The sequence below is a fragment of the Carettochelys insculpta genome, chromosome 1 (assembly GCF_033958435.1).
Source record: "Carettochelys insculpta isolate YL-2023 chromosome 1, ASM3395843v1, whole genome shotgun sequence".
Taxonomy (NCBI): Eukaryota; Metazoa; Chordata; order Testudines; family Carettochelyidae; genus Carettochelys; species Carettochelys insculpta.
In genome coordinates this window covers 260,098,362-260,123,306 of record NC_134137.1, presented here as the reverse complement: position 1 = coordinate 260,123,306, position 24,945 = coordinate 260,098,362, and the positions used below count along the sequence as shown (strand labels likewise).

The 24,945-nt window shown below is 46.5% G+C and overlaps 1 protein-coding gene across 2 annotated transcripts in view; it reads left to right on the top strand.

Moving 5' to 3' along the window:
• USP18 (ubiquitin specific peptidase 18) overlaps positions 1–24,166 on the top strand; it is a 46,211-nt gene extending 22,045 nt beyond the window's left edge. The window contains exons 8-12 of one of the 2 annotated variants that reach the window (XM_074983763.1): positions 8,265–8,360; positions 11,495–11,602; positions 13,067–13,198; positions 20,105–20,154; positions 20,645–24,166. In XM_074983763.1, coding sequence (XP_074839864.1) covers positions 8,265–8,360; positions 11,495–11,602; positions 13,067–13,198; positions 20,105–20,154; positions 20,645–20,693 — 435 coding nt within the window. In that variant the 3' untranslated portion in view covers positions 20,694–24,166. Of the gene's footprint in view, positions 1–8,264; positions 8,361–11,431; positions 11,603–13,066; positions 13,199–20,104; positions 20,155–20,644 lie in introns of both variants that reach the window. The other variant, XM_074983762.1, reaches the window with a different exon arrangement.
• Positions 24,167–24,945: the final 779 nt, after the last annotated feature.

Genomic DNA, 24,945 nt, shown 5'->3' with positions numbered 1-24,945 from the left:
TGATTCATAGCCTCCTGTACCTCTTCTGAGGTTTTCCCACCTATTAAGATGTCATCAATGTATTGCACAGTTTGTACATTGGGTGGCAGTATAAGGTCATCTAGGACCTTTGCCAGTGCCCCATGGCAAATAGTGGGTGAGTGCTTAAACCCTTGTGGCATTCGGGTAAAAGTGTATTGTACACCTCTCCAAGTAAAAGCAAATCTTTCCTGGTCAGCTGGTTGCAAAGGGACCATGAAGAACATGTCCTTTACATCTAATACTGCTAGCCAGGGTTTATCCCAGGTTTGTATGGTGTTTACAATATCTGTTATGCTAGGGACTGCTGCAGTTAATGGTCCAGTGTTACCGTTTAGCTTCCTATAGTCTATAGTGAGTCTCCATTTGCCATTTGGTTTCTTGATGGGCCACACAGGAGAATTAAAGCGAGAGTGGGTACGAATTAAAATTCCTCGCTGTTCCAAATCTTTGATCAGGTCAGTAACAGGGCTTATGGCCTCAGCTGGGACATTATACTGCTTTATGTTTGTTACTGTTGAGGGCGGGAGAGCAGGCGCGCTGCTAAGTAAGTTTACAGAATAGTGGGGAGGGCTTTCCTCTTCCAGGTGGGTGGCATGAGGAACAGAACTGACTCCAAAAGCCCATCTTTCCCCATTAATCCTTCCCTCCTTTCCTCTTAAAACGTCCATGCCCAGTATATTGGCATTGCCCAAAATCACCTCATATTTTCGGGGCTGATGGTGGGGTTGCAATGGGATATCTAGTTTTATCTTAACTAATGGGTAAGTTATGGTACTGCCATTTACTCCTGTAACAAGTACCTGCTTTCGGCCAGTAGGTGGCGGGCCCTGAAAACTTTCTCTCTTAATCATGGACATTTGAGCCCCTGTGTCCATTAAGAAAGGAACAATGTGTTTGTCATTTACAGTTACATGTATCCGGGGGTCTTTTGCTGTTGTTTTCTCCTTTTTGGATTTAAGCTGGTTTATTAGGAGAGGAGACTGACCTCCGCAAGCTAGTTTCCCTGCTCTGGTAACTCTTGCAGTTGCTGCCGCAATGGTGTGTACAGGGTGTCTGCAGGAGGGGGAGGAGGTGAGAGCTGCGGAGGTGCACTGGGAGTAGCATTAGTTTTCTCCCAGTCAGCTCTTTTAAAGGTGGTTAATAATTTTAGCCGCTCAGTGGGCAGTCCATTTATCACATCTCTGGGATAACCTAAAGCCAGACATTGTCTCCACAACTTGGCTCTAAGCTCCTTTTCCTCCTGGGTTGGTTCTCGCTTGTTTTTATATCCTTTAGATGGTGCCCCCTTGTTTCCCTGAAGGGAACGCATCTTAGCTTTGCTTGTCAGTGCTCTGATGTCTCCAAATTCTCTAAAGTATGACACCAGACGGTTTAGCAGTGCCCGAAAGGTTCTGTTATCTGCTGCAGCTTCTGATCTAAGGGACAGTGCCATAGCCCTATGATTACTCGGAGCTCCCTTAAGCAGGGGTCTGAGATCATCTACATCTACCCGACCCTCCCATGGACTTTCATAGGCTAAATCTTGAGGGTTTCGGCCAAGCATGCTAATGACAGCCACAGTTAATAGAGCTGTTTTTACCTCATCTATGCTGGTCCAGTGCATTACTGTGGGTTCATCTCGGTCTGCTGGGTAAATTCCTCTTGCCCATCGACAAGCCAGAGACCAAAGTGTTTTAGGGGTGTTCCCCTCTGAATGTTCCAGGAATATTCCTGCACCTAAGTTAAGGCGCTCAGTTTCTTGGGCTGTCAGGCGTATATATCCACCCCCAGTGTCCCAGAGGCGGACCAGCCACTCTATTATACCTTCCTCAGGCTTTTTAGCAAAATCTCCCTGGATTGTTTTTAACTCCATGGGAGTGTATTGGCGGGTGGTAATTTTGGTAAAGTGTGTTGGAGCTTTACTCCCTTTTCCCTTTTTACCTCCCTTCTTTGTTTTTGAAGAGGTGGATGGATCATTGTCATCCCCTTCCTCATCCAGCTCTGCCCCACTCAAATTTCCCTCATGTTCTTCTGATTTGTGATGTGTGATAGCTGGTCTTAATTTTACAGAGGGACCTTCCTCCTCAGAGGAGGGGGACTCATCTGCTGAATCCCAAATGTCTCCGTCCCATTCCTCAGGGTCTAGCCAGAGAGCAGTCTCAACTTTAGCCTGGTTGATTCTGCGTGTTTTAGTCTCCAGCTTTTCCCTTCGTTCTATCCCTTCTTTCTCAATTAAGGGAAGTAATCTTTTCTGAAGATGCTCCATATCCCTATTCAGTGTTCTTACTCTGGTATCTAAATTCTGGCATTCCTTGCGCAGTGTGTCCCTTTCCTGTTGTAGCCTATTAAATTCTATTGCCAGACTATGATAATCCTTACAGGCAGCTTGCCAAATGTTAGTAAGCAGCCATATACAAGCACCTTTTCCTTTTCCTTTCTTCATCTTGCAGGCAGTTCTCCAGTTACAGAAATGCTGCCAGATCTCTGCTGGTTTTCCCTAATATTTCTCCAGCAGTTCTTTGCTCCACAGAGGATTTCCCCATCCCTCTTGGGTCAAACTTTTCTCTAGCTCAGGGAATTCTGTGGTGTTTATCATGACTGGTTTCATTGTGTTACTGTAGTGCAGCCTATATCACAATCCTGCTTCGACTACGCCAAATCTGTTAGCCGATGGCCAAGGATGTTTGGTGAGGTGCCAGCTATGCCCATTTTATACCATCCGTGACTTTAACCGCTAGGACGCACTGTCCCTTCGCGGCGGGCAGCCCGGGCTAGGCTGACGGATGCCCCAAGGTCCTAACCACCCGTGACTTTAACTGCTAGAGCTCAGAGCTCCTTCGCAGTGGGCAGTCAACGCTGACTGACAGGTGCCCCAATGGCAGCACTAAGAGCCTTTCCACACCCGTGACTTTAACTGCTAGAGCTCAGAGCTCCTTCGCAGTGGGCAGTCAGGATTGACTGACAGGCGCCCCAAGAGTTTGCCCCGTGGAGGCGGCACAACTCAACGCTAGGCTCTTAGTACTCTCACCTAATGGCCAGGCTTTATAGCCAAAACGGCTGAGGTTCTTTAATTGTGTTGGCTGCTTTACAGTACACCAGAGAAACAAGTCAGGCTTATGCACAAATGGTTACCAAAATTTATTAAACTAGATTCTAATCATGTGGTTACAAAATTGCTAGTGCCTACTTATTTAAATGTATAGATGTTACATACACACAAACAAGTTACAAAGCTGAAGCCACAATCCCAAAGAAAGAAAACAAAGTATAGAGCTCTATGTCAAAATATGTGTACACTAAAGATAGGAGATCAGGTGTGGGTGCTTCTTACCCTCCTTGCATCTCTCGATTCCAGCGGTGCCAAGCCAGGATCGGTCACTCAATTCCGCGGAAAGACGAATAAGGGACAAGGCTCAGGGACCCTCTTAGCTGCAGAAGCCTTGGGAGGCTGTCACTTATCTGACCAGCAGATAGATAGTGAAAAGCACTCAAAAATCATGGTGCTGTAGGTCCCATACTTATACCTCTGTACTCCTTTATTCTCTTTCTCCTTTCTTATGCCAAATTGGGGCTGGTCTGCCTGGGTGACGCCAGCTCTCGCAAGAGTAGTTTACACTTGCAAGGGAGAGAAACAATAAGTTTCGACTACTGGACATTCTTTTATTAGGGTAAATATTTTCCCACCTAGGATGTGGGTGTGTGTGCATCACGTTATTTAGTAGGGGCTAAGAGCCATGTCTGTCACAGCTTCTCTGTCTGCTGTGAGCCTAATCGTTGTATATGTTCCCAGAGGCACATTGCAGCAGCACACCTGTGCTTCTCACAGCTTCAAAGGCTGTGCTGGAATTTATGTTAAGTGCCCTGTTGTTTTGGCTCCCTTGTGTTCCCAGCAATGCTGGTCTGAGAGGGGGCTGGCTGTCTGGCTACAGTAAGATAAGTCGACTGCAGATGTGCAATTCTAGCTACAGCAATTCCATATCTAGAATCAATGTATCTGTGCTCGGCTTACTAGGCGGTCCTTACTGAAGAAGGTCAATGGGAGAGTTTCTCTTGTCGACCTCCGTTACTCCTCACATCTTGCAAGGAGTATGGGGTCAACTGCAACACCGGAGAGGTAGATTTCATGTGTCCCTACCAAGCGTGTGAAACTGAACCCTGGAAGACTGACCCTGAATGGATTGCTCTTCTGTGCTGGTGTAGGAAGAGGAAGGAAGCTAGCTGACATGAACACAGAAATACTGCATTTGCCTGCAGAGTCCTTGCACTGTTAATACTGCAGTACTGTGTTTAATGATGCCAGGTACTGTAGTGATGGTGGGGGTCAAATGAATGTTTAGATCAGGGGTGTCCAAACTTGTTTTGTCAGGGGCCACATGGCAATTTTTTACATGTTCTGGGGGCCAAACACAAAACAGCCCCAAACCACCACCACCATCCCCAGGCTTGACCCCATCTTGCAGCCCCAAACCACACCCCCACAACCACCACCACCCCCATTTGCCCCCCCCCCTTCCAGCTCCAAGCCACCTCCCCCAAACCCAGGATTAACTTACCCAGGAGCTCCACACGCTGTACCTCCCACTGCTCCTTCACTGAGCCGCTGGGCAGCTCCCCCCAGCCCTCATACCCCCCTCCGTGAACATCACAGCAGGGGCAGTTCCCAGCGCCTTGCCACACTGAAAGAATAGGACTCAATTTAATTGGTTTAACAGCTGGATCCCTTCTGCTGGCCACTAAACCAATTAAATTGAGTTCTATTTCCAGTGTTTCTCAACCTTTTTTATAAAGTATCCCTTTTTCAAAAAAAAAAAAGTGAGTACCCTCAGTTCCCACAATTTTCAGACTCACAAAATCCCCAATCCTCTCTCCCCAATGCCAGAGCCAGGCACCCCCAGCTCCCTGCTTTAACCCAACCCTCCCTCCCCTAGTGCCAGGCATATTGCTATATTGTTTGTGTGATATTTGGATTCAAAGGGCCTGATTCTCATTTACACTAAGGTCCCTTTGCTGTAGCAGTTCAAATTTAAGGGATCTTAAAGAAGTTGTAAACTACATTTATATTTCAACACCATTTTCCTGCATCAACAGTCCTCGTTTCTTCAACTGATGCAGCTGTCTCAGGGACTAAAGTAACAGAGAGGAAGCCGTGCTAGTCTGTACACTAGCAAAACAAAAAGGCAGTCCATCAGCATTTTAAAGACTAACAAAATAATTTATTAGGTGAGCTTTTGTGGGACAGACCCATTTCTTCGGACCATAGGTCTGTTCCGGTATGGCTGGGGGACTGGCAGCGCAGTGCTGCCTGGAGAAGCTTCCCCTGCCTCACCGAGTGGCCAGAATTCTGACCAGTCGGAGCAGTCGGCGGCTGGACGGGGGGCACCTGGGAGCGGTGGGAGATAAGACTCTCCAGGGACTGTCTCTCTGCATTGCTGTTTTGCCAGCCGGGGAGGGGGTGGGCGTGGTAACACATGGAAGTAAGTGCCTCCCCATCACCCAGACCCCCGCATCTGCTCCTGCAACCCCTCCTGCCCAGACCCCCAGCCCACTCTTGCACCCTCCGCCCACCCAGATCTCCCCATGCCCAACCTGCTCCTGCATCTTCCCTCCCACCCAGCCCCCCACCCTCAGCCTTCTCCTGTACCCTCCTTCCAACGGAGACTCCCCCCAGGTCCCCTCCTGCATCCTCCTTCCTGCCCAGACCACTCACCTCCAGCCTGTTCCTGACCCACGCAGCTCTGTCCCCAGTCCACTTATGTGCCTTACCTCCCATGTAGGTCCCCCAACCCCAGCCCACCTCTGCACCCTCCCTCCTACCCAGATCACCCACCCTGAGCCTGTTCTTGCACCCTCCTTTGCTCCCTCCCAGCCCTCAAACAGACACTTCCAACCTGCTCATGCACTCTCCCTGCCCTCCCTCCCTCCCAGAGCCACACATGCTTCCCAGCAGCCCTCTCCCGCACACTGAATCCTGATCTTCCCATGTTTGGTCCCACCACAGGCCCCAGAAGAGTTAATCTGCCGTGGGGGAAGCCCTGAACCTCAATCCCCCCTTGTCCACCCTTCTGCCCCAGGTGCTGGAGTGTGAGGGGAGCGAGGTCTCTCAGTTAGGGGCCACATTGGTGAGGGTATTGTGTGGTTCTTTTATATGGCCCCTCGACTGATTCTTCTGTGGATCAGTGGCCCCTGTCCCCAAAAGGTTTCCCACCCCTGGCTTAAACAAAGCGTCGGTCTGTAAAAACAAGTAATATTTTGCTTAAATTACTCCTCTCCTTCCATGCTGGAAGCAGGTTGTTCAGGATTGATCTAATCAGAAAGCATAACTGGAGCCCTCTCTGGCCCTGTCTAGAGTAGGACTAGGTCATTTGATGTGACTAATTTGACTTGAAACACTGTAACTCCTAGGCGATGTCTAGGCTGCAGGCTTCTGTAGACAAAAGCTTCTGAAGTTTTGTTGACAGAGCACTCGTCCAGACTGCAGATCTGTCAGCAAAGATAGGCTGGGTGCGGGCATCCTGTCAGTAGCCTTGTACGCCTCTTTCCATGAGGAAGAAGGGATGTTTCAATAGAGAGGGTTTTCCTGGCAGAACTGTGGGCAGAAGATATGTAAATACGTTGCACAATTTGCATATCTTTTGCTGACAGTTCTTAGCAATCTAGATGTAGCCCTAATGAACACACAGTTTAATTCTTTAAAATTGTTAGCTTGTAACCTAAGAGGAAACCGACACTACAGTATAGCAATATGACAAATGCAGTAACTCCTCATTTAACGTTGTAGTTATGTTCCTGAAAAATGCTATGTTGAGCAAATCTGATTTCCCCATAAGAATTAATGTAAAGTGGGAGGTTTAGGTTCCAGGGATTTTTCTTTTTCAGCAGACAACAGGCCGTATATACATATACAGTATATGTTTTAAACAGTTTTAACAATTTAGTTACTGTACACAGCAGTGACGATTGTGATGTTTAATTGGGATGTTGGAGTCAGAGGGTGGGATATTTTCCAGGGAATGTCTTGCTACTCAGTGACGTGCTAGCACTTGGCTATCCCTCAGGAGTTAGCATGTTTTTAATGTAGCCTCACACTGCAGAGGCGGCATGGCTTGAGGCAGGAGGAAGGAAACACAACAGACCCACAGCATCACAGAGGTGGCCGTGTTAGTCTGTAGCTTCGAGAACAACAAGAAGTCCTGTGGCACCTTATAGACTAACAGATATTTTGGAGCATAAGCTTTTGTGGGCAAAGATCCGCTCGTCAGATGCGTGAGTGGGCGGGGGGCGGTTCAGAGGAGGATTTAAAGAGTGGGGTCCCAGTAAAAGGGAGGGCCAGAGCTGACAAGGTCTGTTCAGGTCATTTCCACCCTGACTGAACAGACCTTGTCAGCTCTGGCCCTCCCTTTTACTGGGACCCCCTCTTTAAATACCCCTCTGAAACCCTCACGCCCCACTCATGCATCTGACGAAGCGGGTCTTTGCCCACGAAAGCTCACGCTTCAAAATACCTGTTAGTCTATAAGGTGCCACAGGACTTCTTGTTGTTAGACCCACAGGAAAGGCTGCAAATAGTTCCCTGCTGAAAGTGGGGGACTTGATGGGAGAGGGAGGGGAGGCATCCTGAGATCAGCACCCCTTCCCTCCTTCCCACAGGAAGCAGGAGACTCCCAGGAGTAACTCCAAGGTAGAGGGGCAGGAGCAGCAAGGCAGTCGGGGAGGAGGTGGAGCTGAACTGCAGCTGTTCATCTGCATACCTTACAGGGCACTTAGGGGAGCACATGCGGGGGAGTGGCTGCCAGCCCAGCCTGGTTCCAAGCCTCCACAAGGACAGGTTGCTTTTCCAGAAAATCCTGCAAGAAGTGGACAGAGCAGGCAGCCAAATGACATTATAAGGGGACATTGCATAACTTTAAACGAGCATGTGTGCTAATAGATAAACAGCATGACAATGAACCGTTAGCTGGGGCAGTGGGAAGTGAGGAGTTACTGTAAAGGGAAATGGAAGAGGCAAAAATTAAACTTTTAATGTGAAAAGGGAGCAGGGAGGGAAAAGCCTTAAGTTTAAAACCAGCCAACATGGATTTGGGGTGTCTTTTAGTCACAGTAAAGTGACAAAAACCCCAGCTTATTTTCTTTTGCTCGACACCTTGGAATACAAGCCCTGCTGAAGGTTTGCCCTGAAAGCACAGCCTTTGAACTGAAGCAGAAATAGAAATGGTACTTGCAGAGTTGTTCTGTTTGGCTGATAGACTCCTTTTCTGTGTTTCCAGGAAGATTCCTTGCATTGCTTTTTCCAGCCTGAACAGCTGACTGACACCAACATGTGTCTCTGTGAACAATGTGAACAGAAAACGTCATGTCTGCAGGTGAGTATTTCCCCTGTTCCTGCCTGGGGAATTGCCTTCAGGGTCAGACTCCTGGTTACTTCAGGTGTATAGGTGTATAGTCAGGCTTAATTAGCAAGACAAGTTGTATTAATGTTGCCAAAATAAAAGGGAAGGCCCACTCAGGTATCTGTCAGGGTGAATACAACCCAGTATCATTCCACTGTTCAGGTACCATATCCATTGCAAGCCATTGCACAATAGGGACATTCCCTATTAGCATATATCTCACCCCTCCTGCATTTTGTGGGAAAACCAGATTTCTTACGAGGATGTGCAGCTCCCATGCCTGCCTGTCCTTGCGGTGAGCCCTCTAACAGGTGCTGTCCTTCATCCCCTCCTGTGCTCTTGTGCAATAGACAGAGGGAGCAGATATATGCATAATATGTGGTTTAGAAAAAGGATAGCAGACAGAGAGTGGGAGTAATGCACAGAATGGACACCTTAAGGCTGAATCTCTGGATCACACCACAATTGGGAAACTTTGTCATGGCTCCATTACATGAATGTGCAAAGTATAGTGAGTGCATGAAAGTGATCATGAAATCATAGAGTTCACAATTCTAAGGAAGGGTAGAAGGGAAAACAGCACAATAGAGATAATGGATTTCAGGAAGGCAGATTTTGGTAAACTCAGACAGCTGGTAGGTAAGGTCCCATGGGAAGCTAAACTGAGGGGAAAAACGGCTGAGGAGAGTTGGCAGTTTTTCAAAGGGACATTATTAAGGGCCCAAAAGCAAGCTATCCCACTGTGTAGGAAAGACAGAAAACATGGCAAAAGACTGCCTTGGCTTAACCAGGAGATCTTGCATGATCTCAAAATAAAAAAGGAATCGTATAAGAAATGGAAACTAGGACAAATTACAAAGGACGAATATAGGCAAACAACACGAGCGTGCAGGAGCAAGATTAGAAAGGCTAAGGCACAAAATGAGCTCAAACTAGCTACAAGCTTAAAGGGAGACAAGAAGGCTTTTTACAAATACATTGGTAACAAGAGGAAGACTAAGGAGAGGGTGGGGCCATTGGTCAGTGAGGAGGGAGGAACAGTAACAGGGAATTTGGAAATGGCAGAAATGTTTAATGATTTCTTTGTTTCGGTCTTCACTGGGAAATCTGAAGGAATGCCTGACATAGAGAATGCTAGTGAAAAAGGGGTAGGTTTAGAAGTTGAAATAGGAAAAGAACAAATTAAAATTTACTTAGAGAAATTAGATGTCTGCAAATCACCAGGGCCTGATGAAATGCATCCTAGAATCCTCAAGGAGCTGATAGTAGAGGTATCTGAGCCTTTAGCAATCATTTTTGGTAAATCATGGGAGATGGGAGAGATTCCAGAAGACTGGAAAAGGGCAAATATAGTACCCATTTATAAAAAGGGGAACAAGAATAACCCAGGAAACTACAGGCCAGTCAGCTTAACTTCTGTGCCAGGAAAGATAATGGAGCAGGTAATTAAAGAAATCATCTGCAAGCATTTGGAAGGTGGTAAGGTGATCGGGAACAGCCAGCATGGTTTTGTTAAAAACAGATCATGTCAAACCAATCTAATAGCTTTCTTTGATAAAATAACGAGTCTTGTGGATAAGGGAGAAGCGGTGGATGTGGTATACCTAGACTTCAGTAAAGCATTTGACACGGTCTCACATAATATACTTATCAATAAACTACGCAAATATAACTTAGACGGGGCTACTATAATGTGGGTGAACAACTGGCTGGATAACCGTAGCCAGAGAGTAGTTATTAATGGTTTTCAATCCTGCTGGAAAAGTATAACTAGTGGGGTTCTGCAGGGGTCTGTTTTAGGACCGGTTCTGTTCAATATCTTCATCAACGATTTAGATATTGACATAGAAAATACACTTATTAAGTTTGCAGATGATACTAAGCTGGGAGGGGTTGCAACTTCTTTGGAGGACAGGGTCATAATTCAAAAGGATCTGGATAAACTGGAGAAATGGGCTGAGGTAAACAGGATGAAGTTTAATAAGGACAAATGCAAAGTGCTCCACTTAGGAAGGAACAATCAGTGTCACACATACAGAATGGGAAAGGACTGCCTAGGAATGAGTACAGCAGAAAGGGATCTAGGGGTTATAGTGGACCACAAGCTAAATATGAGTCAACAGTGTGATGCTGTTGCGAAAAAGGCAAACATGATTCTAGGATGCATTAACAGGTGTGTTGTGAACAAGACACAAGAAGTCATTCTCCTGCTCTACTCTGCGCTGGTTAGGCCTCAGCTGGAGTATTGTGTCCAGTTCTGGGCACCGCAGTTCAGGAAGGATGTGGAGAAATTGGAGAGGGTCCAGAGGAGAGCAACAAGAATGATCAAAGGTCTAGAGAACATGACCTATGAAGAAAGGCTGAAAGAATTGGGCTTGTTTAGTTTGGAAAAGAGAAGATTGAGGGGGGACGTGATAGCAGTTTTCAGGTATCTAAAAGGGTGTCATAAGGCAGAGGGAGGGAACTTGTTCTTCCTTGCCTCTGAGGCTAGAACAAGAGGCAATGGACTGAAATTGCGGTAGGGGAGGTTCAGGTTGGACATTAGAAAGAAGTTCCTAACTGTCAGGGTGATCAAACACTGGAATGAATTGCCAAGGGAGGTGGTAGAATCTCCATCACTGGAGATATTTAAGACGAGGTTAGATGGATGGCTTTCAGGGATGGTCTAGAGGGTGCTTGGTCCTGCCATGAGGGCGGGGGGCTGGACTCGATGGCCTCTCGAGGTCCCTTCCAGTCCTACTCTTCTATGATTCTATGTGTGAGTGTGAGCACATTTATAAATGTTTACCACCTTCATTCCAGATCCCACAAACAGCTATGCCTGTATTTCTGGCCCAGAGCTCCCCGGGCTATTCCTGTTCAACAAGTGCAGAAGTGTCTTTTACATATGTCTGGAGCTGAACAGTGGTCTTCTAAAGTGACATGCTGGGGGAATTAATTCCCTGGACCACCGACCACTCTCCAGCCTAGTTGCTCTCACACTGATCTCAGCATCTGCATTGTTGATTCTTTAGTTTTCATTTCCCATGATTATTGCTTTGCAGGGCGTGAAGCTCACATGTCTGCCACAGACTCTCATCCTCCACCTAAAGCGTTTTTACTTCCAGAACTCTACCAGGACTCAGAAGATCAGCTATGCTCTGCCTTTTCCCCAGAGCCTTGATTTCAACCAGATCCTGACACAAGAGCAATGTCACACCAATGCCAAAGAGAAGGTGAGACCCACTCATCCTCTGTGCTAGGGGGAAGCAGATTTCCTTCTCTCCTATTCACTCAGCTCTCACAAGAAGGGACTCCAGATCAGACCAACCCCGTTGACAGGTGGGGAAAAATGGGCATTTGCCCAGAGGCTTGGGTGATTTGTAAGGGCTAGGGGCTCCTGGTCATTGCTGCTGATCACTTTCAGGAGTTACCCAAGGTAAGTGCTGACCCCCGATCCCTCCTGCGCTCCAGCTCCTTACCCCTGCCCAGAGCCTGCAGCCAAACTCCCTCCCAAAGCCTGAATCTGCTCCCATGCTCAAACTCCCTCCCAGAGCCCACATGAAACATTCTCTGCCCCTGCTCAGGGCTGCTGTTCCAGAGGTGAGAAGCAGGGCTGAAGACAAAATGGATGGGTTTCCATGGCCTTTTATATCTTCTGCCACGTGTAAGGAATCCTATTGCGCCTGATGAGGAAAAGTACATTCCAAGATGGTGTTTGGAGTCACATGGGCAGGTCACCTGTCCATGCACGACTCAGTTCTTTGCAGGTAGAAGCCATTATTCCCATGCTCGTCTGAGCATTCACAGGAAGGCTCATCAGATGTGGCTTGGCATCTTCCAATGTCCACTGTCAGTCAAATACGTCTATTCAACTTGAATAGTCCTTTCACAGTATACAAGCCAAATGTTTCACTGGTGCAACTCAGAATCAGACACATTGAAATACATGTACATAACCAAAGCTGGTAACTTCAAATACAAAAATGATACAGCATAGTCATAACCAGCTAATCATAAGCTTTTCATAGACACCTCACTTTGTACATTATTTGTTGCAAATATGTAATCGTGGTTGCAACAGTGATCTATATGGTCGTATTTTAATCAGACAACTTCACATGATCTGTGCCACTACAGGAGGGTTTCATCTCAACAGGACGGGGACCTAGGTGCTGGATATGTGCCTGTGTGAAATTGCTGGTCAAACTTTTTGCACCCCTCAAGTTATGGGAGAGCTGCATGGCCCTGAAATTACAGTTCTGGCTGCAGACTGTTTTTTTTTTTTCTGTTCCCTACTTGGATTTTAAAAGGAACTTTACCTTTCTCCGCATTACCTAGTCTCCAGAAAACATCCCTACATACAACCAGTTTCTTTGGATTGTGGAGAGCAACCAGAATTTGACTGTAAGAGCAATAGAAAAATCTAATATAATTGGTGGTATTTATGAAGCATTTAGTGCCTGGGTGTCCAGCTGCCTATTTGGGAGAACTGAATAGTTAGGAAGAAGTCCCGTTACACAAAACTGAAGAAAATAATCTTTGTCTTCCAGACAGGGCCATTTTTATTTTATTGCCTCACTTGATCGGGGAGGATATTTCTGAAGGAAGTGGACGTCTGTTATGGATGCTTGTCTCGGGTCACCAGCCAGGATTTGGTCTCTGCTACATTAACAGTATCTCTTTGTGGTTCTTTTTAGGCAGATTGGCAGTATGATCTCTTTGGTGTCGTTGCTCATTCGGGATTAGCCAGTTTTGGTCACTATTGTGCCTACATTCGAAGTCTCACAGACTGCAAATGGTACTGCTTCAATGATTCCAGTGTCTGTCAGGTGAGACAGCCAGACCCACAACTCTTGTATCATTTCTGCTGTGCAATTTTTGATCTTCAGCTATGCCCAAGAAGAAGCACCTCTCACTCAGGTTGATGTGTGTGGCTGGATTGGTGTTGAGCTCATGGCTCCAGCCCATTCCCTTATGCCATAAACAGCTGGAGCTGATCTGGTACCAGCGGAGAAGAGGACCATGCTTTTCCTAGACAAAGAGCAAACCATACAGGAAACCCTCAATATAACAGACTAGTGGGGGAGGGGTGTCCGTTATTCCCAAAAGTCCATTAAATGAGGGTTACCGCTCAGCCACTCCTGCCAGGCTCCTCCAGTCCCAGTCCCTCCCCAAAAAAGCCAGTGACTCACGAGAGTTGCTGTAGTTGGAACTGGACTCACTGGAGCCCGCTGCATGGCTGGAGCTGCCAGACTGTGGCTGGAGGTGCCCCTTCGCACCTCCAAAGGTGCCCTGCTGCATGCAGCTGGAGCTGACACGCTGCACATTGCTGGAGGCGCCCTTCTGAGCTGCCGAAAGTGGCCCCCCCCATGGATGGCTGGAGCTGCTCTGCCGTATGTGGCTGGAGGAACTGCCGCTGGAGCTACCAAGCACTCCTCCCACCACAGGTGGGGTGTGTACGCAAGTGCTGGCTGCCCACTTATGCACCCCACGCCCAGTGAAAGGAGTGTGTGGTGGCTCTGGCTCTGGCTGCTCCTCCAGGCTGCAGCAGCGGTAAGTCACTTAGGGGATTTTGGGAACAATGGGGTTGTCTGTTGTTCTTGAAGTGCACTAAATCACGGTCCGTAAAATTGAGGAGTTACTGTACTTTCAGTCTGAGGCTGTGTCTACACTCGCCCAAAACTTCGAAATGGCCATGCAAATGGCCATTTCGAAGTTTACTAATGAAGCGCTGAAATACACATTCAGCGCCTCATTAGAATGCCAGCAGCCGTGGCACTTCGACATTGACGCAGCTCACCGCCGCGCGGCTCATCTAGACAGGGCTCCTTTTCTAAAGGACCCCGGCTGCTTTGAAATCCCCTTATTCCTATGGCCATTTCGAAGTTTTGGGCTAGTGTAGACATAGCCTCAGTGACTTTTATTTTAGAGTAAGAGAGGAAATAACTAAAATGCTCTTCCTGAGGGTGCGTCTACACAGCAATGTTATTTCAGAATAACGGCCACTATTTCAAGATAACTTTTTGAGTGTCTACACAACGCAACTGATGTTTTGAAATAATTTCAAAACAGCAGATGTCTTATTTCGAATTTGGTAAAACTCATTGGAGGAGGAATAGTGCCTATTTCAAAATATCTATTACAAAATGTGGCTGTGTAGATAGAGAATAGGGGCTATTTCAGAATAAGCTATTCTGGAATATTTTATTTCAAAATAAAGCTGCTGTGTAGATATGGTATTTCAGATTAGAGCACCTGGAAGTAGTTCTTCCAAGGGCTCTAATCCAAAATAGGCTCTATTGTGTGTGAACACACTATTTTGGAATAAGTTTTGCTTATTTTGCGGCTTCCCTGCAGTGTAGACATGTTATTCTGAAATAGCCTATTTTGGAATAATAACTCCAGAATAAACTAGTCCACAATAACTCTGTAATGTAGACATACCCTAAGGCCGTTTCTACACAGGCTACTTCCTTCGAAAATGCATGCTAATACACAGAGTGAAAAATGCTAATGAGGCGCGGACGCAAATGAAGACCATTCTTCTGGACTCCAAAACGCCGTGTAGAAGTGCAGCCCTTGGGGGGGGGGGCGGGGACGGCTTCCAGAAGGAAGTCCTCCTTCCGGAGGCCCCTTTTTCCCAAAAATTTTTGGGGAGAAGTGGTCTCCAGAAGAAGGACTTCCTTCCGGAAGCCTCCCTGGTGGCTGTGCTTCTACATGGCATTTTGGAGTCCGGAAGAACGGTCTTCTGGACTCCAAATCATGTGACATTATGCTAATGAGGCACGGGGAATTTGCATCCCCACCTCATTAGCATTTTTCGCTCCGTGTTTTAGCATGCAACTTCCAAAGGAAGTGGCCTGTGTAGAAATGGCCTAAGAGAGCACACAGTGTTTCTCTTTCTTTAATAACATGCACTGAACTGATTGCAGAAAGACTGCCGCTTTCTGTAGATAGTAAAGTCCTTAGGCTGCTAGGTTTTGTTCACAGACACAGTCATCTAACATACATGTAGTTATTCAATATAGTCTTTAGGAAAGCGGTGAAGAGAAAGGGTAGAGTTGCCTTTCATAGAAGATTATGGACCTACGGTTATTGTAAAGGGATGAGTAGAACCTCTCTATGGAATGTCTATGCCTTTATCATGATCAATATTTAAATTTTCCACTTACACAAAGTTGGAGGGTATTGCCAGTACAGAGGAGGGTTGCATTATCATTCAAGGAGTTTTGAATGGCCTTCAAAACTGGACTAATAGAAATGGGATGAAGCTTTGTAATGCAAAGTGCAAGGTCATACTCTGAGGGAGTAACTACAAGAATGTTTGCTGTAAGTGTAGGACATATCAGTCAGAAGTGACAAAAGAGAAGAAAAACTTGGATGTACCAGGCAATTGCAGGATGACTATGAACGATTAATGTGATGTGGCTGTGAAAAAGGCTAATGCAGTCGTAGGATGTATCGGGCATAGTATTTTTCAGGAGAGATAGGGAAGTGTTGTTATCATCATACAAGGTTCTGTGGAGATTTCTTTGTACTTGTTCCAGTCTGAATTCAGCTTTTTTAAACCTGGAAGATCAGAGCTGCACACAGTGCTACAGATGAAGGTCTGCTAGGCTCATCAGAGGAGTGGAGGACCTACCTTACAAAAGAGACTTTAGGAGGCCGTTTTTCTTAGCCTAACCAAACAGAGATATGAACGCTCTCTATAAATACAACAGAGGAATAAACACCAGAGAAGGAGAGGAGTTATTTAAGTTAAGGGCTAATGATGACACAAGAGCAAACGGATCTAAATTGTCCATCAACAAGCTTAGGCTTGCAAGAAGGTAGAGGTCTCTGACCATCAGAGGAGTGAAGTTCTGGAACAGGCTTCTAAGGGCAGCAGTAGGGGCTAAAATACCCAACTGGCTGTAAGACTGATCTTGAGAAGTTTATGTATGGTGGTTATTTTAATATTTAGATTATCCAAGCCAGCAGCAAAGCAGCTTCTTAAATAAAAATAATAAAATATATGGAGATACACATCTCATAAAGCTAGAAGGGACTGTGGGAGGTCATTAAGTCCAGTCCCTTGCCCTGGACTTAATGCAGGGCCAAAGACCATCTCTCACAGATTTTTTTTTTTAAATCTATTTGTTTCAGACCCCTAAATAGCCTCCTCAAGGACTGAATTCACAACCCTGGGTTTAGTAGGGCAGTGCTCAAACCACTGAGCTATCCTTCCCCACAACAGCTTACTGGTTACTCAGGAGCCAAAAATAGCGTTTCTATAAAACAATCCAGCCATGGGCTCTCATCCAGATATCCAAGTCAAATATGGTGAGGATTACTGAAAATCTTATTTGCCATACTAAAAGTTCTACAAATCCCAAAAGAAACAGATGCACTGAAATAGAATCAGCTATTCCTCCTACACAGGCAACAAATTGCATTCATCAGCATAAGGTAATTATCGATAAGCAGCTAATAGACAGTTTACTACACACTTCAAACCTTCTTCTTCTTGGCAGTCACTCCATAATGAGCAGGACAACTTCATGTTATCCTCCTATTTGTGAGTCCACTGATGGCTGATCAGCCCAATTCTGGTGCTGCAGGTCTTAGCACAGAAGAGGCCGGGTTGGTAGCTGTTGGAGGGGGGTAGAGCGGTTTCTAATGCTCTTCTTCTCCGCCTCTCTCATCTGCACCGTGGCAGGGCCTCTCAGACTGTGCCACCCCCTCACATATTGCCATTCTCCACTGGGGATGTTCTTGGGCAAGGTTCTCCCAAGTGTCGATACTGATGCTGCACTTTTTCATGTGTGCCTTCGACATAACCTTTTATCACTTCCACTGGTCCCCAGTGCTCCTCTGTCCTTCCTCCAATTTGGAAAAACGAATGTATTGTGGGAGGCGCTGATCAGACATCCGAACGACGTGACCAGTCCAATGAGGTTGTTGATGAATGATAATGGCTTCAACGTTGGTCATGTTTGACTCTTCCAGGATGGTAGTGTTCATGTGCTTATCTTCCCAAGAGAGATTTAGGATTCTCCTTAGGCAGCGGTGATGATATTGTTCAAGTGCCTTTAAATGATGCTTGCATGTTGCCCAGGTTTCACATGCATAAAGTAGTGTTGGAACAGCCACTGCATGTTATACAAGGAGCTTTGTCTTGGCACAGATGTCCTGGTTCTCAAAGACCCTTTGTCTCCGGTGAATGAAAACAGAACTTGCACGGCTCAGACAGTGCTGGATTACCTCATCAATGTTGATTTTAGTGGAAAGATGATTTCCAGCATATGGGAAGTGCTCCACATTTTCCATGAGTTCTCCATTGACTTCAATTCAAGGTGCATGAGATTGTCCCATTGGCGAAGGTTTGTAGAGCACCTCGGTCCTTCTGATGTTCAGTATGAGGCCGAGATTCTCATATTCTTCAGTGAAGGCACTTAAGGTGGTCTGAATGGCTGTGGGAGGTAGAGCAGCAACCATATTGTCATCCAGTTACTGGAGCTCCATGATCAAGGTTGTGGTGGTCTTGCTTTTCATCTTCAGTCTCCTGAGATTGAAAAGCTTCCTGTTCATTCTATAGACAATCTTCACACCATCTGGAAGCTTGCCATCAATGAAGTGAAGGGTCATGGTGATAAAGATGCAAAACAGTGATGGGGCAATGACACAGCCCTACTTGACTCCCATTTTGACCTCAAAGGAATTGCTTTGGGATCCCTTGCTGCTCAATACTGTGGCAGTCTTGATGTTGTTGAGCAGCATTAAGATGCTAATTAATTTTTTGCACCAGATGATCTTTGAGAGGATGGTCCACATGGTGCTATGATGGACTGAGACGAACACTTTGGTCAAGTCAATGAAACTCACATATAAGGCTTGGTTTTATTCATGACATTTTTTCTTGCAGTTGCGGGACAGTGAAGATCATGTTCACTGTTCCTCGGAATGGCTGGAAGCCACACTGGGATTCTGGGAGAATTTCTTCTTAGCATGGCAGGAATCGGTGGTAAGGAGTCAAGCTAAGATTTTCACTGCCGTTGCCAGGAGAGAGATGCTCCAATAGTTTCCACAGACTGACTTGTCTCCCTTCTGGAAAAGACTGACGATCAGGGTGTCTCTGAAATCTTGTAGCATCTGCTCCCTTTCCCAGATCTCAAGAATCAGGAGGTGGAGCTGTTTGTGGAGCTCTGGCCTGCCTTCTTTGAAGACTTCAGTGGGGATTCCATCTAGTCTGGTTGCCTAGTTGCACTTCATTGCTTTGATGGCAGTTTGGACCTCACTCAGGGTAGGAAGTATTGCAAGATTGTCTCTAGGTGGTTGCTGAGGGATTTGGTCAAGGGATTCTAGGACCACGGTGGAGGGCCAGTTCAAGAGCTCATTATAGTGCTCCCTCCAGTGAGAAGCGATTACTTCATTGTCTTTTAAGAGTTGGGTACCATCCTTGGATCTCAGAGGATTAATTCCATGGTTTTTCGGACCATAAACAGCTTTGGTAGCATTGAAGAAACTTCTCGTATTGATGATGACTGCGAGATGCTGGAGTTCTTGCACCTTCTCAGTCCACCAATAGTTTTCAGAGTCCTTGTTTTATGATGGAATTCTGCCTTGGCCTTGGCACATGCTTCTCTCTTTGTTGTGCAATTGATGTCACTTTGCCAGGCTTCAAGAAGAATTATAGCCAGTGATATTCTTACACTCAAGTTCCATCTAAATGTTAAGATTCTCTATTGATCTCTGAATCAATAGCTATAGTAACAAACAGGAACCATCTGTTTACGTGGCTGGCCTCTAACAAGATATAAGTAAGCACACAATTAGCATTACTTTTAATTCTATAGTAATACAGGTTTGCATTTGCTCTAGTCCAGCGTTTCCCAAAGTGTCGTCCACGGCCCAGTACCAGTTCTTAGAAAATATACGAATTATTGCTATGTATTATTATGATTGTGAACAAATAATAAACAATGAAAATGTATTCATTTTTCATTTTTTTATATGCATTTATATTTGTGGGCCACAAAAAAAGGTACTGATAAAAACCAGGTTCCAACTATACAAAGTTTGGGAAATCCTGCTTTAGTCTATCTAACAAGGCCATGTTAGCTGTTTATAAGGAATAACCCTGATTACCATCTATGTGCATTTCCAATACATCTTTAGAAATTGAATTTGGTCATTTAGCCTGCTACTGCTTCCCCTGTTTCTGGCTCAGTATCACAGACTGTGTGATGAGATTGCCTACAGGAATACGTGACCCCTTTGTGACTGCAGGTAGCAGATATCATCAATGGCCAGAGACGGCGCGCTAAATGGGGGGAACCCTGAGCCACTGCAGAGGAGTCTTTCCCAGATATCTAGCTGGTGGGTCTTGCCCACATGCCCAAGATCTAACTGATGACTATATTTAGAGTGGAATTTTCACTCAGGTCAGCTTGATGGAGACCCTGGGAGTTATTCATCTTCCCCTGCTTTCTAGGGCATGGACAACTGACTGGTTTGAATTAGAATAAATGGTGGATTCTCTGTAGCTTGAAGTCTTTAAATTATGAATTCAGAACTTGAGTAACTCAGCGAGAAGTTAGGGGTCTATTATAGAAGTGTGGGTGGATGGGGTTTTGTGGCCTGCAGTGTGGAGGGAGTTAGCCTGGATAATCACAATTGCCCCTTCTGGCTTTGAAGTCTGGGAGTGTAACCATCACTCACAAGTTCTTACCAGCACACTGCTTGTTTCCATACAGGTGTCATGGGATGATGTCAAATGTACCTATGGAAATTCGCATTCCCACTGGTAAGGGGGCATGTCTTCTCTTCATCTGATGCTGCTTTGTGGGGTTAGTGGCTATATGGGAACCATGCTGCATTGTGGTTGTCTGGAATAAGCTTGGGGGCAGGAGACCACTTCTTACAGGATGGCCGTGGTAATACACTGTTACCTGGCTGTAGTAAAACTGTACAATCACAATTGTGTGAGCAACAGCGACCTATCATTTTACACCCCCTTTGCCACCCAGCCCATAAGGAGAGTGAAGTGCTAAGCACTTGAGGACCTTCCAATCAGGGTCCCTCTTGCCTACCTTTTGCAGGTGGAGAGAATCCATCCTGTCAACAGAGCACCTTTTCTCAGTCATGCTTACAGAGCTATCTCGACCGTAAAAGGAAAGCTGAGGTCTGCTGACCTGCGGTAGGGCAACTAGAAAGAAGCTAACTTGGGGTGGAGTGGTAGGGCTCAGTACAGCCCTTCTCACGGGCACATTTCTTTTGTTCTTTTCTTCTTCTAGGGGTGAAACTGCCTATCTCCTGGTGTACATGAGAAAGAATCCCCAGTAGCCTCACCCAGGCCTGCTTCAAGGACTCAGGGGTTGTACTCAGTCCTGCCCTGTGTATGGAATCTGACAACTCTGCTCCAAGAGGAATCTCTACGACTCCATCAGTGCAGCAGAGTGGGAGACCTGGGCTCAGCTCAGCGGTGATATGTCACTGTGTATAGTGTGTGTCTAGGGGAAATGAGAGGTTCCGTGGGGGCACATGACCATCCCGAGTGTTGTCTCTGCCGCCTGAAACTTGATACATATATCAGCCAAGAGAAGCCACCATCTCCTCTTCCTGCTCTTGGTTCAGTGGCTGCCTGATCAATCTTCACAATTTATCAAGGGTTCGAAAGAAGGCCAAAGAAAAGGGACAACACAGTTGGGATGCCCAGTCCCCCGGGTGCCACCTGGGTGCATGGCGCCAGGGTGGGATGGTGCTTGGGGCTGTAACGTCTCAGTTCACAGGAAACTGGAGAGCTATCGGTCACTTTTTGCTGCTGCTGGGGATGCACTGAAGTAGCAGAAGCAGGGTGTGTCTTCCCCCTCCCCTTTCCCACTCTCACCCTGCTCCCTTCACTCACCTCTGGGGTTCTAGGGCAGGGCAGGGCTCCACCTGAGCTGCTTGGTGCTGAGGACCACGTTACCGCCCCCAAGTTGCGGCTTCTCTTCTTGAGCTCAGAGCCGCCCCTTCCCAGCTCACCTCACTGGGTGGCCTACAAAGCAGGCAATGGGAAACTCAGCTGCTACAGCAGCAAGGAAGGAGAGCAGCTTCATGGGGTGGGGTGCTGAGCCTACAGCCAGCTACCATGACACATCCTTCCTTTTCGCACTGCATGGGCAACCAGCCGGGGGAGCTGCTGCCCCTCGCTACTGGATGTCCCAGAAAGAAGGAGAGCAAGAAATCAAGAGGGCATAACCCCAGGTAGTGCATCCCCATGTGTTGCCTCTGCCCCCGCCCCAGGTTGCCATTGTCTTTTTCTGCTGGCTGGTGCATGGACATTGCCTCACTCATGCCAATAACTCTGCTCTGCAGTCTGCCTCTTATTTCCTCTTCCTACAGCCTTCTAGGCTGTGCAGGAGAGAGTGGGTCCTTGCAGAAGATGAAAATCATCTTAATTAGCAAAAAAAAAAATGTTCATACTATGCCATATATTCATGACCTCCTTGTGTCACTAGTTCAGCTTGCATGTTGGCTCTACTTTCATCGTCATGCAGCTGGAAGGACAACTTGGGAATTAGACAGGAAGAGAGTTGGTCCTCAGTGAGACGAAAACATCAGAAATACACGTATTTATGAAATCTCATTATCAGGCATGCTGGCTTTCAGGGAATGCTACCATTTTTGGTTAGGACCACATATCACAGTCCTTAGGTGTAGCTAGTGCGGAGGCACTGCATCCTGGGAACAACTCAGTGCCATTGCGGGGTGCTGAAGAAAATGCTTTCTGCACCCAGACTGAATCATCCTGCAGGATCGCCACTGGCCTCCATTTCATGTTGAATAAGAATAAGCTTAGTACCATCTTAATAATGAGAGAAGCTGTGTTTTGACTTTATTGTAATCATGATGACAGTCCCAAGTTGTGCCTATGAATCAGATTTTTTTTTCTTATATGGATTGTAAATGAGCTTCTGCAAATGGGAGAAGGAAAGGGAGGGTGAAAGAATTAGAGTGTAACTGAGAGATTTACTATAGTTAAATGTCAGGTAATTACCCCATTGCACGGGGGATCTATTTAAGTCTGTGATACTGCATTTTATTTGAAACTTACATCATACTAATCTTCACAACTTTAATTTATTGTAGGTGGCATTGGTTGGATCAGTATAAACTATAATATATAAAGATGGAAGTGTGTTTAATGATAAATCCCTCCCTGTTTTGGTGCTTAATATCACTAAAACAGTATCCAATAACAAATTACTGAGAAGAAATTGAGCATATATATTAAGTATCTCTGTTCAGTCAGTAATCAGGCAAGAGACTGTGAAACATGACACAACCAGATGATTTTTATATTATGAGTAAAATATTGCATAGCAGTGCCCTTGAAAAATAAGCTCTATCCATATTTCTTCAAAGTTGTCTCTTACTTCCCTGAAATGTAGTTGACAACTTACTACTTAGGGACCGTTGAAACTTCCAAAAGCCTGTCTCAGAAGATAACTGCAGTTTCTTTTGCTGTCATGCTGAATGTGTTATCTGCTGCCACCAGAGGTCAGAGCTGGCAATGTGAATGGGGAGCTCCGGTCTAGGCATCCCACTGGAGTTAGCAGGGACTGCAGGGCTGCGCTGCCTGATTGCCCATGCACTGGGGCTGAAGCTGAGTGTGCTGTGGCTGCACCAGGGGGGCATCAGCTTACTTAGAAACCAATACTGACTGCTGTGCTAACACAGGACCACGTTCGAATAATAGAATCCTAGGGCTGGAAGGGACCTCAGGAGATCATTGAGTCCAGCCCCCTGCCAAAAGCAGGACCAACCCCCAACTAAATCATCCCAGCCAGGACTTTGTCAAGCTGGGACTTAGTCTCAGAAAACATAGTACTACAGAATTAGGAACAAAATCAAAGGAACTCCTTTCACTGAAGCCAGGAGACACATAAGTCCTCCGGGATCTAATCTTGCCACAGCAAAACTAGATGTCATCTCAACAGCTCGGAGGTCTGTATATAGAACCTGGGCAAGTGAGTGCCTGTCCCTCACTAAACAAAAAGGCAGTCCTGTAGCATTTTAAAGACTAACAAAATAATTGATTGGGTGATGAACGTTCATGGGACAGACCCACTTCTTTCAATCTGGACATTCTGATAAGTAAACTGATGTGATGAGAATTTGGCAGAAAGACAGAAAAAAAATGAAATGGAAACTGACAAATCAGCTACAGAGGACAGAAGGTGGTGTGAGGGGAAGAGGGAAGACACTTACTTACTCCAAGTGTCCGCTAGGTTAAATGAATTGGCTGAGATCACTACGAATGTCAAAGATGGGGAAACTGCCCTTATAATGCATAAGGTAATTGCTACCTCTGTTGAGACGGAGGCATAAAGTATTGAACTTGAGACTGAAGTCCAGTTCAGATGTCTCCCTTTGTAAGCCAGGGTTAAAGTCTCTTTGTTTTAGGATGCAGGTGTCCAAGTCTTGGATACTATGGCCTGCTCCGTTGAAATGCTCATGGACAGGTTTACATGTATTCAGATTCCTAATGGCTGCTCTGTGGCCATACATTTTTTGATGGAGTGATTGTCCAGTCTGACCAATATACACAGCAAAGGGGCATTACTGGCACATGATGGCTATATACCATTGATGGAGGTACAGGAATTTGAGCCCCTCACTGTAATTCTTTCCTTTGAAGTCCACTTTCCTGTGCCAGACTTTTCTGGTAGCCACCAGAGGGCAGCAGAAGCAGAGAGCTGCTTCCCTAAGCATTGCTGATTGCTCTAAAGCAGGAGTGGGCAATCCTTTTTTGCAGTGGAGAGGGTGGCACAGCCAAGAATTCAGACCCAAGCTGCACTTTTCATTTATGTTAAGGGAGGGGGTATGGGGGTGGGTAGGGCGTTTGTGTGGAGGAGTGCGGTTCTGTCCTGGGAGAACGCAGGGGAGCAAGGAGGAGCTTGCAAGGGGGTGCAAGCTGCAGCCTCTGGTCCTCAGGCATTTAACAGAGGCTGTTCCCACTCAGCAGCACAGAGGGGCCCTCATGCCCTGGTGGCCCTACACCGCTCAAAGTTGCCAGCTTCTGCTAGCAGACAAACGTATTGCTGCAAGTTTCTTGTTGGGGGTGGGGGGCAGTGGGCCTCCACATGCTGCCTGTGCCCAAGAGCACTTCCCCTGTGGCTCCCATTGGCTGGACACCATGAGGATAGGGCTGGGGGTGGGGGCTGTGTGCAGACATGCTGCCTCTCTGCCCCCAAGGACAGCACAGAGGCAGACTTGTTGGCAGCCGCCGGCCATTGCACATCCTGAAACAGTGTGGCCAGGGCCATGGGAGGCAGGCTGGCTGAGCACCCTGCTGCGCCGCACAACATTTTCCTCGAGCCTTGGCCTGGAGGGTGGTGATGGGCTGGAGGAGAACGTTTGGCTGGCCAGATCCAGCCCACGAACCATATTTTGCACAAACCCGCTGTAAACCCAGTGTGCCCAGCCTGCTTCTTGTCAGCACATAAACGAGATGAAGGGAAAGGTGAAGGAGCGAGTGTCCTGAGAGCTTTTAGTGCTGGGATGGAATCAAATGAAATATACTCAAGGTGTCTCTAAATGGAGCTCAGAA